The sequence below is a fragment of the Peromyscus californicus genome, unplaced genomic scaffold (assembly GCF_007827085.1).
Source record: "Peromyscus californicus insignis strain IS unplaced genomic scaffold, ASM782708v3 Scaffold_7__1_contigs__length_154581171, whole genome shotgun sequence".
Lineage (NCBI taxonomy): Eukaryota > Metazoa > Chordata > Mammalia > Rodentia > Cricetidae > Peromyscus > Peromyscus californicus.
Window position 1 is genome coordinate 113147627 of NW_026294595.1, and position 13401 is coordinate 113161027.

The 13401-nt window shown below is 41.9% G+C and overlaps 1 protein-coding gene across 2 annotated transcripts in view; it reads left to right on the forward strand.

The window, feature by feature from the left end:
• Btbd3 (BTB domain containing 3) overlaps window positions 1–13170 on the forward strand; it is a 31398-nt gene extending 18228 nt beyond the window's left edge. The window contains exons 2-5 of one of the 2 annotated variants that reach the window (XM_052722743.1): window positions 4728–5031; window positions 5520–5610; window positions 6160–6278; window positions 9198–13170. In XM_052722743.1, coding sequence (XP_052578703.1) covers window positions 4889–5031; window positions 5520–5610; window positions 6160–6278; window positions 9198–10230 — 1386 coding nt within the window. In that variant the 5' untranslated portion in view covers window positions 4728–4888 and the 3' untranslated portion in view covers window positions 10231–13170. Of the gene's footprint in view, window positions 1–4215; window positions 5032–5519; window positions 5611–6159; window positions 6279–9197 lie in introns of those variants that run through there. The other variant, XM_052722742.1, reaches the window with a different exon arrangement.
• Window positions 13171–13401: the final 231 nt, after the last annotated feature.

The following is a 13401-nucleotide window of genomic DNA, read 5'->3' on the forward strand; positions in this document are numbered from 1 at the left end:
CAAACAGTAGGTGCTATGTCTAGATTGGAGAGTGAGTAGATGAAATTCTGTTTATATTTAAATAAAGGGGGGGGGGTACTGTATTTAATGTAGTAAAGTAGAAACAAAAACAGAGAATAAATACATTAATTACTTAAATTAATACCAGGTTTGTTTATTTTCCATAATATTTACTCTACCAGTTTTCAACCTGTGTAGCAAGACCCTTTTGGGGGGTCAAATGACCCTTTCACAGAGGTCACTCACCTAAGACCATCAGAAAACACAGATGTATACATTACAATTCCTAACAGTAGCAAAATTACTATTATAAAGTGGCAACAAAAAAATGTTATGATTGGGGGTCACCACAACATGAGGAACTGTATTAAAGAGTAGCAGCATTAGGAAGGTTGAGAATCACTGCTTTACTGTGTTCTGGATAATGTATTACTCAGAGAGACAGATGAAAGCTATTGTTACTCTTTCCAGAAACATCATTGCACACTGCCAGTTGTGCATACAATTTGAGTGATTTCATGTGCACTCTGTAAGTAAGGGGGGGTCTTACCTTTTCATCTGATAGTCCCTAGTCGAAGTACTTGATGGAAAAGAACCTTGGATGTTAAACTTTTGGTGCCTTACAAAATAATCAGTTGTTTCTTAAGCTAGTCATCAGTACAATTGACTGTATCAAGAGCAACATCAAAATAAATAGAAAACATCAGCTTGAGCTTTATGTTTATACTCTTCGGATATGTGTGCTCTGTTCAAAGTCAGACTATAACATGTAATTTTAACTGGATTAAGCGTCAGTTGGAGAAATGCCCTTCCAAACAACCTCACTGTTGCGCTGAGAAAACTGAGTCCCTTAGAGACTGACTTGATTTCAAAGCCCCACCCACCCACCACTTAGTTGAGTGACTTAACCGAAAGGGAACTGATACTTGGTTATTGATGTTGACAATGTACTCATCTAGCTTTTTTAGATTGTGGAATTGATTGGTTAAGGTTTGACTGGTTCATCTGCTTGGTATTTTTGAATCCTTGCTGTTGACTTCTGAGAATCTGGACTAGAGCTGCTTTCCCAGAGAACCACACATCTTAGGCATTTTGATTTGCCTGGCTGCTCACCTGGATCCTAGAATCACACCATTAATCAGAACAGAATTTCAGAACAAGATATAAGAGGTTAAGTACTTGATCCAAACTAAATTAAATTATCTTGAGTTGTTTGCTCATTCAATTGAATTGAAGGGAACATGTGCTGGTGGATGTTGAACCTGGATCTTTGGAGAAGGAAGTTTTTCTCAAACTTCAATGCCATACACCCTGTGGGAAAGTCCTTGTTAAAATTCTGGTTTGGTCCAGTTGAGATTCTGCATTCCCTAAAGGCTCCTGGCGCCTGCTGCTGGCCCAGGGACTTCAGGTTTAGCAGCACGGTTTGGCCTGCCTTGTCACTAGAGCAGGAAAGGCAGCTGTGTGTGCCTTTCCCATTGTCTGCCTTTTAACAGCCACTTGAGTGGCCTCTGTGCCTGAGTGACAGAATGGCCTTATGCAGCAAGTGCTGTCCTAGCGAGTCTACACTCAGTCCTCCTTCACTTAGCTTGAAAATTTCAAGCTTTTCTACAAAGCTTGATTTTCCAAATACCTGGGATCTTTAATTTCAAAAAGAGTATTTTCTAAAACGTTACATACTGTCCTTTCTCAAACTGCGATTGCATGCACTTTTCCTCTTCTTGAGGTCAAAGCCGTGGTTTTGGAGGCTTTCTTTGGGATGGATGTTGAGCTAGCTGTATGTACAATGAATAATGACCACAAAGCCTCCCATGTTGTTCTTTTGTTTCGCCTCTTTTCTCTTTTTCAGTTGACAACTAATAAGGATTGTCTCAAAGCGGCTGGTTTCTCTTTCCATTTTAATTGATTAGTTCTGACCTGAGAAGCCAAATACTGGGTTGTTAGAAGTATGTTTGGGCTTTATGCTCAGAAGGACCTGCCCTTCAGAAGGGCTTTCTAGGCAGACGTGAGTGAGAAGTTAGTAGCTGCAGTAGAGAAACCCTCTTGTTTCAACCTACTCCTGATAGGCAGCTCATGCAGGAGCTACTTGTTTGCCTAGTGCCTTTTCCTTAGTGTCCTGTGAGTGTGTGAGTGTGTCTGTGAGTGCGTGTGTATGTATATTGTGTGGTGAGTATATATGGTATGAGATACTTGTGTGTCTGTGGTGTGGTGTATGTGTGGTGGTTATGGGTATTGGTATGTGTATTCTTTTATGTTTTGTGGTATGTGTGTTGCAAATGTGTATAATGTGTGGGATGTTTTGTGTGTCTGTTGTATGATGTGTATGGTGGATATGGGTGTTTGTGTGTGTTGTGATGAGTGAGTATGATATATGGAGTGTTTGTGTGGTGGTGGTGGTGTGTGTGTGTGTGTGTGTGTGTGTGTGTGTGTAGTGGGTGTAGGTGTTTTTGTGTCTATGTATAGTGGGTGTGAGTGTTTGTGTGTGGTATATGTTTGTGTGGTGATATGTGTGTGGTGTATATTATGTGTATGTTTATGTGTGTGTGTTTAACTGTGTAGGCCAGAGTTTGACACAGCATGTCTCCTATCGCTCTCTGCCTTATTTTTTGAGAGAGTTTGTTCATTTAACTGTAGCTCACCAATTGGCTAGGCTAGCTGGCTGGTGAGGCCTCACTTAACCCCCTCACCCCACTGCTAGAGCTAGTGATACAGGTGCATGCTATTGTGCATAGCTTTGCCTGCCCCCCCCCCCCCCTGCCTATGTGTGTGTGTGTGTGTGTGTACTACAGATCCAAACTCAGGTGTCCATACATGGCAGGTACTTTTCTCCCCAGCCCTTCTAGATACTTTTCAACAGGTTGTTATATCTAACATTATGCTTAAAGTACAGCTGAAATAAGGTACTGACACATGGTGTTTTAGCCCTGATAATATAATAGTTGTGATAAATTAGCATCTCTCAGGCTCCACCTAGAATGGGGATAAGTAACCTTGTCTGTCTCTTACACACTGTGCCTGCAGTGGATTTGCAAATGAGTTTTAATAATAATGACAACGCCAAGGATGGTCTTTGGACTGACTTAGTGATGAGGATGCTAGGGATTGAAAGACCCATTCCTGGTGTGTAATACTATCAGTTACGGTAGCAACTAGTTCTCCTTTGCTGAGCCCTCACATTGCCCAGGAGTCACTGTGCACGCAGGACTATGGCCCTGAAGCATACTTTATGGAGGGGCAGCAAATAGCCGCTGTGCTTTGAGCAAATGAGAGTAATCCTGCAGATAGGAGTGAGAGTCACTCTACTCACTAGTCCCTCTTTACAAATAAGCAAGCGTGTTTAGCAGCTCCAGTAGATGCTGTTTACTAGAAGCTGCTGGGGGAGCCGTCTTCCCGTCTGAAGCAGAGAGCCCTTTTGCCGTTTAACTAGGTAATAGCAGACTTTGATCATTTTAAATGGCCCTATTACTGGTACTGTGTTAGAGCTTGTGGATTATTTTATTTAAAATTTGTATGACAAGATTAAGTTTAGTAGTAAGAGTTGAGTGGATTTTGAGATCTGAACAGGGCCCCCTCTGACATACTTTTAGTGAATTACAGTGTCTAACTGATTACCAGATACGTCTCGTTTGAATGCTATTTTCGTATCTAGAATTTGTCCTATGCTTCAGCTCAGCTAAGTGTGTTGGTATAAGCTCGTTGTAATTAACAGTGTTTTGTGACCTGGGACTCCTGTCCAAGATCATGGCAGAACTAGAAAACATTGGAAAGTAAGCTAAATGCATGGCCTTAGTAAAACATTCAGAAAGACTGGAAAAAGACCTCCCCATGCCTGCAAAACTATACTTAAATGTGTTTGCTTTGGTTTTAGTACATTGATTCCCGTTGGCTTTAGACACCAGAGGATCCTGTTCAAAATAGTTGCAAGTAAATGCTGCTAGGAGGAAGATTTTTGCCAGAAAGAGAGATTAGACATATGTGTTCCCATTCTTTGTTAATGGGTTTTGCTTGTTTGGGCTGAAATGAAAATACTCCCATACTAAAGAAAAATAAATCCCTCCCTTCCTGTTTGCCAATGTATTTCATTTGCTGTTTGTCTTACTTAAATATACAGTAGGAAAGAGAATGTGACTGCTGTTCCTTTAATATCAGAGCTGTGCATGCTACAATAGGTGTCACTGTTTGGCTTGGTCCAATCCTGATTGGTGGCTTCAGCTATTGGCTCGGAGCGCTGGCTGTCTGACTCCGTCTGCAGGGCTGTAATACCTACTCTCCTCTCTCCGATCCATTCACCACACAACTTCGCCGGCCGAACAGACTCGCTGGGCTCGGCAAGTCTTGCTAACCTAATTCAGAAAGCAAGCGCTACAGCACTCTGCCTGCCTCCTTTGCTCAGCATAGCTTTTTCAGGTGATCCAGAAAACGGCTGTTTTTATGAGCAAATAAGAAAAACAGGAATCATGATGGGAATGTATTTAACAGATCCGGTCCTGGATAAAACTTAAAGCCAGTTCCTCTTCAACATAGTGAAAAGGTCACCTTGCCTGGCTGAGAAAAGCAGCAAAATACCAGCGTGTCGGTTTCTGTTAACATCCTAGCCCTGGCTAGCCTCTCTGCCTAGATGTTCGAGCAAATTTGGGATATCTAGCTCTAAAGAGAGAGACATCCTGTACTCATGGTAGATGATAAAGAAAAGAACATGAAATGTCTCACCTTCTTCTTGATGCTTCCAGAGACAGTAAAGAACAGGTCCAAGAAAGGTTCAAAGAAAGCAAACAGCAGCAGCAGCGGCGGCGGCGGCGGTGGCGGTGGCGGCAGTGGCAGCGGTGGCGGCAGTAAGTTGCCCCCAGTTTGTTATGAAATAATTACCTTGAAGACTAAAAAGAAGAAAAAGATGGCTGCTGATATATTCCCCCGAAAGAAACCAGCCAGCTCCAGCAGCACCACTGTCCAGCAGCACCACCAGCACAATCTCTGTAACAACAACCTCATCCCGGCCCCCAACTGGCAGGGTCTTTATCCCACCATCAGAGAAAGGTAAGTGCCCCTGGCCAGGATTTACTTTTGAAGTTTGTCAGTCAGTGCTGAAGTTTCTTTTTGCATGACCTTTAATGCATTTGAACGTGAATCTCTGTTTCCTCTTTTCCCAGAAGCTTTACTGGTAATGGAAAGCCACCTTGTATCTTTTCCAAAACAGTCCAGCTGTTTTCCTCTTAGATAAAAAATACTTTTGCAAGCTGTAACGTTTAAGTGGCAGGGTTGTGTCTGTGGAGCCCAGAAGAGAAACCCTTCATTTGTCCTAAGCCATGTGAAAGTTTGGCTAACTTTGAAAACTTTACTATTTCCCGTGTGTCTGCAGTGATTTTAGACAGTTGTGTAGTTGGACCCTTTATTTGCTCTTTCGCTGTGAAGTCACTGAACTGTTGTTGCTTAGCTTGAATAGCTTCTTTTAAGTTTTGCATGTTAGGGAAGGGGGTGGTAAGAATACAGGCTGCTGTGAATTAATGAATTGCCTCTGTTTGTAGAAATGCGGTGATGTTCAATAATGACTTGATGGCAGATGTCCATTTTGTGGTTGGGCCACCAGGTGGGACTCAGCGGTTGCCAGGACACAAAGTAAGCAACAGCTGCATTACCGGTTTAGTCTTGAGATTTATATAGAGGGACCCTCTCAACCCGGAGCTTGGTGTGGGCAGCTTGCTGATGGCAGGCAGTGCATGTTTTACCGGATTACAGAGAAAGCAGACCCTTTCCAAGGGCTTTGGCCACGCTTAATTTTGTCTTTGTTTCCTTCTACACGCTTGTATATACCACACAGAAACATGCCCTCTTCACTCCCCAGTGATAGGAAGGAAGCATTGTAACAGGTTTGGAAAGTCCACTGTTTACTGTTCTTATAGAAATCAGATAAATAAGCTTTGGTTTACTTATATCACAGTGGGGGGTGTACATTAATGTTAAAGCTTAGTGATATTGATAGAGATCTTGTCCTATGTGACAATCTTACGCTCCCCTGTCAGGGTACACTGTACCCTGGCTGTTTCAAAGAAGCAGGTTAGGTACTTTACATCCCCCTACCCCTGATTTGCTAGTTGTTTTTTGGGATCGACTTGCTGAAAATGCTTTCAGTTTAGTGCGTGAAATGAGATTTCCCTTTCTCCACAGTACGTCTTAGCTGTTGGGAGCTCAGTGTTCCATGCAATGTTTTATGGAGAACTTGCTGAGGACAAAGATGAAATCCGAATACCAGACGTCGAACCTGCTGCTTTCCTCGCCATGCTGAAGTAAGCATTGTTCGTGTGTTTGGAAAGAGTTCGCTTGTGCTGTATTTGTGCTCTGCTGGCTTCCAAGTCTGTGTCAGAGGAAAGATTCTAAAGAGAGAGGGTGCTGCCTGCCTTGTAAATGGTTTTGGAGGAAATTACTCTTTATCTTTCCTTGGAAGTCGTATGGAATGTTGCAGGCATTCAGAGTCCTGTCAGCCTAGAGCCTAGGGGCAAATAGCTTATGTAGTGAGCTGCTTTTTAGCGACCTTTCAGAAGAAAAATAGCTTCCTTGTATAGGTGTTATTTAATAGGCATGTTCTCCTGAAAGCAGTGTGTGTTAAGAAGGCTTCAGAGAAATGCCCCTTCACTTCACAGTTGTAGAAGTTATGTACCTTGTTTAGTTAGCAACATTGGGAAGACCCGTGTCTTCTGAGTTGTCTCGTGCCACCAGAAGTGGAACTTATCTGATTTTTGCCCACATATATTTCACCCACAAAATTGGACATGCTTATGGTGATGAGGAGATTTTTGAATGGTAGTTTCCTATGTCTTCAGTTAGTAATATAGAAGTGTAAATGGATTAGAGAGGCTAGTTACATAGTTAATGTAAAAAGTTTCATATCTTATAGGTCCTTTGCAGACTCTGTTGCCTGTTAATCAGGTACCAATGTCTGATGCTATGGATAGTCTACCACATGATTAAGCCCAGTTACTGTAAGCTGTATTTAGAAGGTTTTTCTTAAACTGTATTTTCAACACTAACCTAGGGGCTCAAGGTTATCTGCTGGTCCAGGGATTTAAATTCACTGAAATAAATTAAACAATACTTTTTGAAGAAAAACTGCACAGTGACAATATTCTCACAAATTGTTAAAACAATTATTATTTACTGCTTACTGAAAAATAAGTTATAGTCAGTTCTAAAGTTTGTAAGTATTTAATTCCTTGTTCCTGTTATAGCTTTGAAATCTGATTGAACTAGAACTTTCCCAGTGGGAAGCAGGGGGATTAAAGGCAAGTGAGCATGTGAAGTACCATAACATTAACTGCTTCATCACTTTTGAACCTGCGGAATCCATTAGTACAATCATCCAAAAACCTTTCACCTGCTCGAATCCTTGCCCTTCATCACTGCATGTGAAGCCAGCTCTATGTATGTGACAGTGCCATCTGTTGTCGACTGGAATGCCACCCTAGTTAACATTTTGGCCTCACTGAAGTCAAGGAAGAGTGTTGTATCCTAGACACGTGCACAGTCAGGAACATGAGCAAGAATGGCAGAAAGTTACATCCTTCCCAAGTCATTTGAGTTATCATTTGCCAGGTGTCTTCCCTTATAGTTGTATCGCCTAGAGCATACTAGTACTGTTTTTTAAAATGACCCATGGAATCAGGTGGAGTGTTAAGAATAGACTGCGGTGAGGTTCATTTGCCTTGCTGCTGTGCTGTAGTTGAGGCAGGGACTGAGGTTTCCTCCTTCTGCATCCTGGGTGAGTAGCTGTCCATTGAGAAAAGGAGTGTTAGCTCCCAGGAGTTCCAGGGTGAGACTACAAATCCAGCCCATGTTCTGGATGCTTCCCTAGTCCTAGCCTCTGGGCAAAGCGCAACTGTACTACAGCTGTGTTGTCGAGTGGTCTTGCCAGTGTAACCGGCTTAGCCTATTAGAGAAGAGTTTCCTGGAAGCAGAAGGCCCTTCTGTGTGTGACTGTGGAAACTTTGGCTTGCATGTGTGTTTACATCTTTTTCTTGCAAAAGCTATTCTTGATTTCTTAACTTAGGTATGCTTTACAAACAAGGAATAAAATAACTATAAAAAAATCAGATAAAGTACTCTATGCTTTAGCTGGAAAGGTTGAAAGGATAAATTTTTTCAGTGTTGTTCACTAGTAGAGTTCTCATTGGCTATTCTTTTGTCCTGTAATATAAGATAGCAGGCGGTTTCCACCTTTATAGACTGTTTGGAGAAATTGCCACCATCCTGTAAACACCATGAAGTATTTCATCTCTTAAGATAGGTACAGCTCACAGAAGCTCAGAATCAATGTGCTTTTAAGCTCTTTGCTTTGTCTTTTAATAGATGCATGTGAAAATAATGTGCTCTTCAGTTCTGAAAGTAGGAGGAATATGTGGGGGACACATACAAGTTTAGAAATTGTGAAGTTAACTGAAAAGGTAGTGTTGAAGTTTGAATTTGATGATTTACTGAACTTGGAACCACTTCAGAAATATTTAATATCAGGTTTTATTTTACATTTAAAAGAAGTCCAAAATCATTAAAATGTAATTTTTGACCTTAATGTCAAAAGACATTTGAATGTGCAGAAACTAAACACTGCATAAAGCAGTGTGCTGTACTTTCACTGTACTTCAGCTGGGCTGAAGAGGGAGCTCGGCGGTTAGGAGTGCTGCTCTTGCAGGGGACCAGAGTTTAGGTTCTAGACCCTGTCAGATAGCTCACCACTGCCTGTGACTCCAGTTTCAGGGGATCTAGTGCCCTCTTCTGGTCTCCAGAAGTATTCAGGTGCACAAATACACACCTGTACACACACATGAATATATCATAAATACTGTTTTAAACTGTGGGATTGGGGATATCAGTGCTTTAACTTAATAGAGTATAATAGAATTTTGCTGTGTTTTCATAATCTTATCTCTGATATACAGTCATCTTTTAGATAGTTGCAGTATGTCCTGTTTTGCTGAAAATGTATAGGATAGAAGATGAATGATAACACAGTTAATCCCTTTAATTATATAAGCTTACTGCTGAGCTGAAATATTAGCACCTCATGAATATATTTCAGATGTTTTTCTAACATGTTTGTAGTAACTGTCACATGAAATTATATTCTTGGACAGGCTTGAAGGCAGTGGCTTCCTTCCTTGCTTCACATGCTCATTTGGTGGAAATCCGCTTACATGTTGGATGCTTTCTTTCAGATACATCTATTGTGATGAAATTGACTTGGCTGCGGACACAGTGCTGGCCACGCTGTATGCTGCCAAAAAGTACATAGTTCCTCACCTTGCCAGAGCCTGTGTCAATTTCCTGGAGACCAGCCTGAGCGCCAAGAACGCCTGTGTGCTCCTGTCTCAGAGCTGCCTGTTTGAGGAGCCAGACCTCACACAGCGTTGCTGGGAGGTGATTGATGCTCAAGCCGAGTTAGCACTCAAGTCGGAGGGGTTCTGCGACATCGACTTCCAGACGCTCGAAAGTATCCTACGCAGGGAAACGCTGAATGCCAAAGAAATAGTGGTTTTTGAGGCAGCCCTGAACTGGGCTGAAGTCGAATGCCAGCGGCAGGATCTGGCCTTGAGCATTGAAAATAAGCGCAAGGTCCTAGGAAAGGCCCTGTACTTGATCCGCATCCCCACCATGGCCCTGGATGACTTTGCAAATGGTGCTGCGCAGTCTGGGGTATTAACTCTCAACGAGACTAATGACATCTTCCTCTGGTACACTGCGTCCAAAAAACCAGAACTGCAGTTTGTGAGTAAAGCCCGAAAGGGCCTAGTCCCCCAGCGCTGTCACCGATTCCAGTCATGTGCCTATCGGAGCAACCAGTGGCGCTATCGGGGTCGCTGTGACAGCATCCAGTTTGCAGTTGATAAGAGAGTGTTCATCGCAGGCTTTGGGCTGTATGGCTCCAGCTGTGGCTCTGCAGAGTACAGTGCCAAGATTGAACTCAAACGGCAGGGCGTTGTCCTGGGCCAGAACTTGAGCAAGTACTTTTCCGACGGATCCAGCAATACCTTCCCTGTGTGGTTTGAATATCCGGTGCAGATTGAGCCAGACACCTTCTATACAGCCAGTGTGGTGCTGGATGGCAATGAACTCAGCTACTTTGGGCAAGAAGGCATGACCGAAGTTCAGTGTGGCAAGGTGACTGTCCAATTTCAGTGCTCCTCGGATAGCACCAATGGCACTGGGGTACAGGGAGGGCAGATCCCAGAACTCATATTCTATGCTTGAACCTTCCTTTGCTTACGCATCATGAGGCACCCACATGGGCCATCCTTGCCTGACGCTTAGCTCGTCTCCAGATATGTGGTCAGCACAGGTAATTTGTAATGAATGAAGCAGTAGGCAGTTTCTAATGTCTTTGAACCTTTTAATTATGTACAGGCTAAAATGCAACATTCCGCTTTTAACTATATGCTTAGAAGAGCCAAGTTCTTACTCAGGCTTTGTGGTTTTAGAGTTGCGTCTGTATGCCTAGGGAGATCACGTGCTTTTCCAAGTGCCCACCAACCTCCCACTTTTGTACCTCTGAAGATGATTTTGAATTGACTTGAATTTCCTTTGATGAATGGAAGTATGTATCCTAAAGTAATATCAAGTTATTTTTAAACGGAACCCCTCCTTTCCTCTCAAAATAAATAAAAACAAAAAACAGGTGAACCTCAGTGTACAATTTTGAAAGAATATTTGCTTTGTAAAAAGTAAATTTAGAAAGTAAACAGTAGGCCAGTCGTCATGTTTGACTCTCTTCTTTTACATTTGTTGCTTCTGGGCCTTGCTTTTATATTCTTTGTATCTTAAGTTCATATCTGTGTTTCCTACTAAACAATTCATACTGTGGTGTAAGGAATCAGATGTTTGTTTATGCCACGACTTCTGCTACAAAGCAGACTTATGTTCTTTCAGTTTAGAAGACAAGATACCAGAGTGCAGATACTTCTTTCAGAATTGGTGAAGTTAGAAAATTTTATTGTCAATAGAAAAAAAGTTGCAAACCTGCTAATTTATACTACAACAGGTAAAAGGGAAGTCTGAAAATGCCCTATACAATGAATCGTTCAATTTATCAGTGAGAAGCATACACAATTTGGAAAAGCCACTCTTGCTGGTAGTTTTGGACACCCCCCCAACTCTCTCTCTCTGTCTCTCTGTCTCTCACTCTCTCTTTCTTTCTGTCTCTGCCTCTCTCTCTCTTTCTCTCTGCTTGTTCTTAAGTCTTACTGCATAGGACTTGAGTTCCCCCCCACTCCCCTGTTAGCAGAGGACCAAACAGTGGAGGTATGGAGTAATGGTAGCACTACTTGTCAGTGTGATAACGTACTTTTTATGCTTTTTTTTTTTTAATTGAAACATTCTTTATCTGATCTTTGACCATAGACGATCTTATTTGTTGATTATGAACAAGTTTCTGGACTGCTAGAACCTGGCCTCTGGCCATCTTAAAGTGCCAATATATGCCTGCAGGGTTTTTGAAAAATGGTTCGGAGTGACACTGGGTTATACCGAGTATTCACCTCATCAGCATCACATGCAGCTCTCATTTGTCCATGGTAGCATAAGCAAAGAGGGAAAAGCTCACAGACAACTTCTCCTTCCATGATGGCTCGTGTTGGCTTAGTGCCTGTGACCCTGGTAGTGTCCAGTGTGGTCACTTGAAACTGAAATATCCATGTGTTTCTGGGCAGCTTTTCTGCCCAGTGTGATCCTGAGATGGCTCCCCGCCACCCAGAGTGTGGTCCCTGGCCGCCTCCTTCTCCTGCTCTGTAAGCCAAAGTTGGCTTCCCTGGAGCAGGGGCTAGTCCTGGGGTGTGTGTGTCTGTGTGCGCAATATGCGCATGAGAGAGTGCTTGCCAACTCAGGAACTGCCTCCTCCCTGCCTGGCTACTGGTGGGTGTGTCAGAAAGACCTCCCACCCCCCTGCTGGTGCCAGCAAGGCCCACTGAGTGACTGCTTCCACACTCACTGTGCTTCTGGGCCACTTCTTCCCCTACAGATATGGGCTTGTGGCCTTTGACCAGCATCCCTGGTGGAGGAGAGCACTGGATTATGGGAAATGTTTTAATCATTTTGCCATTACTTACATCTGTTAACATAAGTGACCAAAAACTCTTATTGGTGACTAGAACAACTTTAAAAATAATCTCTCAATTGCTTCTTAATAAAGAAGATGACAGGTTGCAGTTTTGGCAAAACATACATAAAATAAAGGTACATTGTCAATTAAAATTACTTCTACAAAGGCTTTTGTTTTAAAATTATGGTTAAACATTTCAGTAACTCATAGCTACCATACAAATTGGTAAGCTTGACTAGAAGGCACTTACTTTTAAGCCAGAGGAGAAGGAATTTTGTTTAGCACTGATTGAGTCCTGTCAGATAGTCGAGGTGGGTGTGATAGCCTTAAAGGGGCAGCATCCACCCCCTACTCATTCTTACTGTGACTTAGCTGCCCTCTATGTGGCTAGGCAAGTGCAGTTCACTGAGGATGGGATAACATAACTATATTAATTATTACTATATTTCAAAAAAAGATACACCCACTTTCTGATTGGCCTATGCCAAGAACTGTGGGTAAGATTGGAAAGCTGTACCTAAAATAAGAAATTTTATGTTCTGAACCTATTCTCTCTGCATTTTCAGCAAAACAAAAGATAATGTGCTTGCTTTGGTTTACTTTGGTAGTTTTGAACTTTGTAGCTTATAAGAATAGAAACCATTGTTCTGACAGGGCTGACAGCTCTAGTGTATAAACACAACTTTATTAAGCAGAAAACGCTGTAGATGCTTTTCCCAGCATACCTGGCAATCTTCATCATTGTTCATACTGGGGATAAGGGTAACTAGGCTAGCAGTTCTAATGCAACATTCTTAATCTTATCGTAAGATAGTATTTAAGTAAATGGTCTCATTTCTACATAATTATTGCACTGAACTGTTTTTTTTTAAGGTGTTTAAATAAGCTCAGCTAATTCAGTACACTGTAGGCAACTATGCATCAGTGTGCTTGACTTTAGCAGCTTACAGCATTATTTATGAAGGAAAATATATAAATATGAAGTACCTCATGTTGAATGTTATTGTACTGTATTTTTAATGTAACAGTGCAGATCTTGTTAGACACATGAATGTGTAATCATGTTAAATGCAAATAAAATAAACCTGGTTCATAGATTTGCTTTCTTAGCATTTTTGTTGCTCCCTTGAAATAGTAACAAGTTAATTCTGTCACTTTTGGTGCCACTGCTTTTTAGAATGATGATTTCACAGGGGCATTTATTTGTGAAGTATTCAGTATCTTTGATTCCTAAAGAAGGTGAAATTTGAGGTAAAAGCCTAAGAGAACAATGAATATGTTAATCATTTGCATTGTTCAAAGCCTGACTGTTCACTTAATGAGAGTGA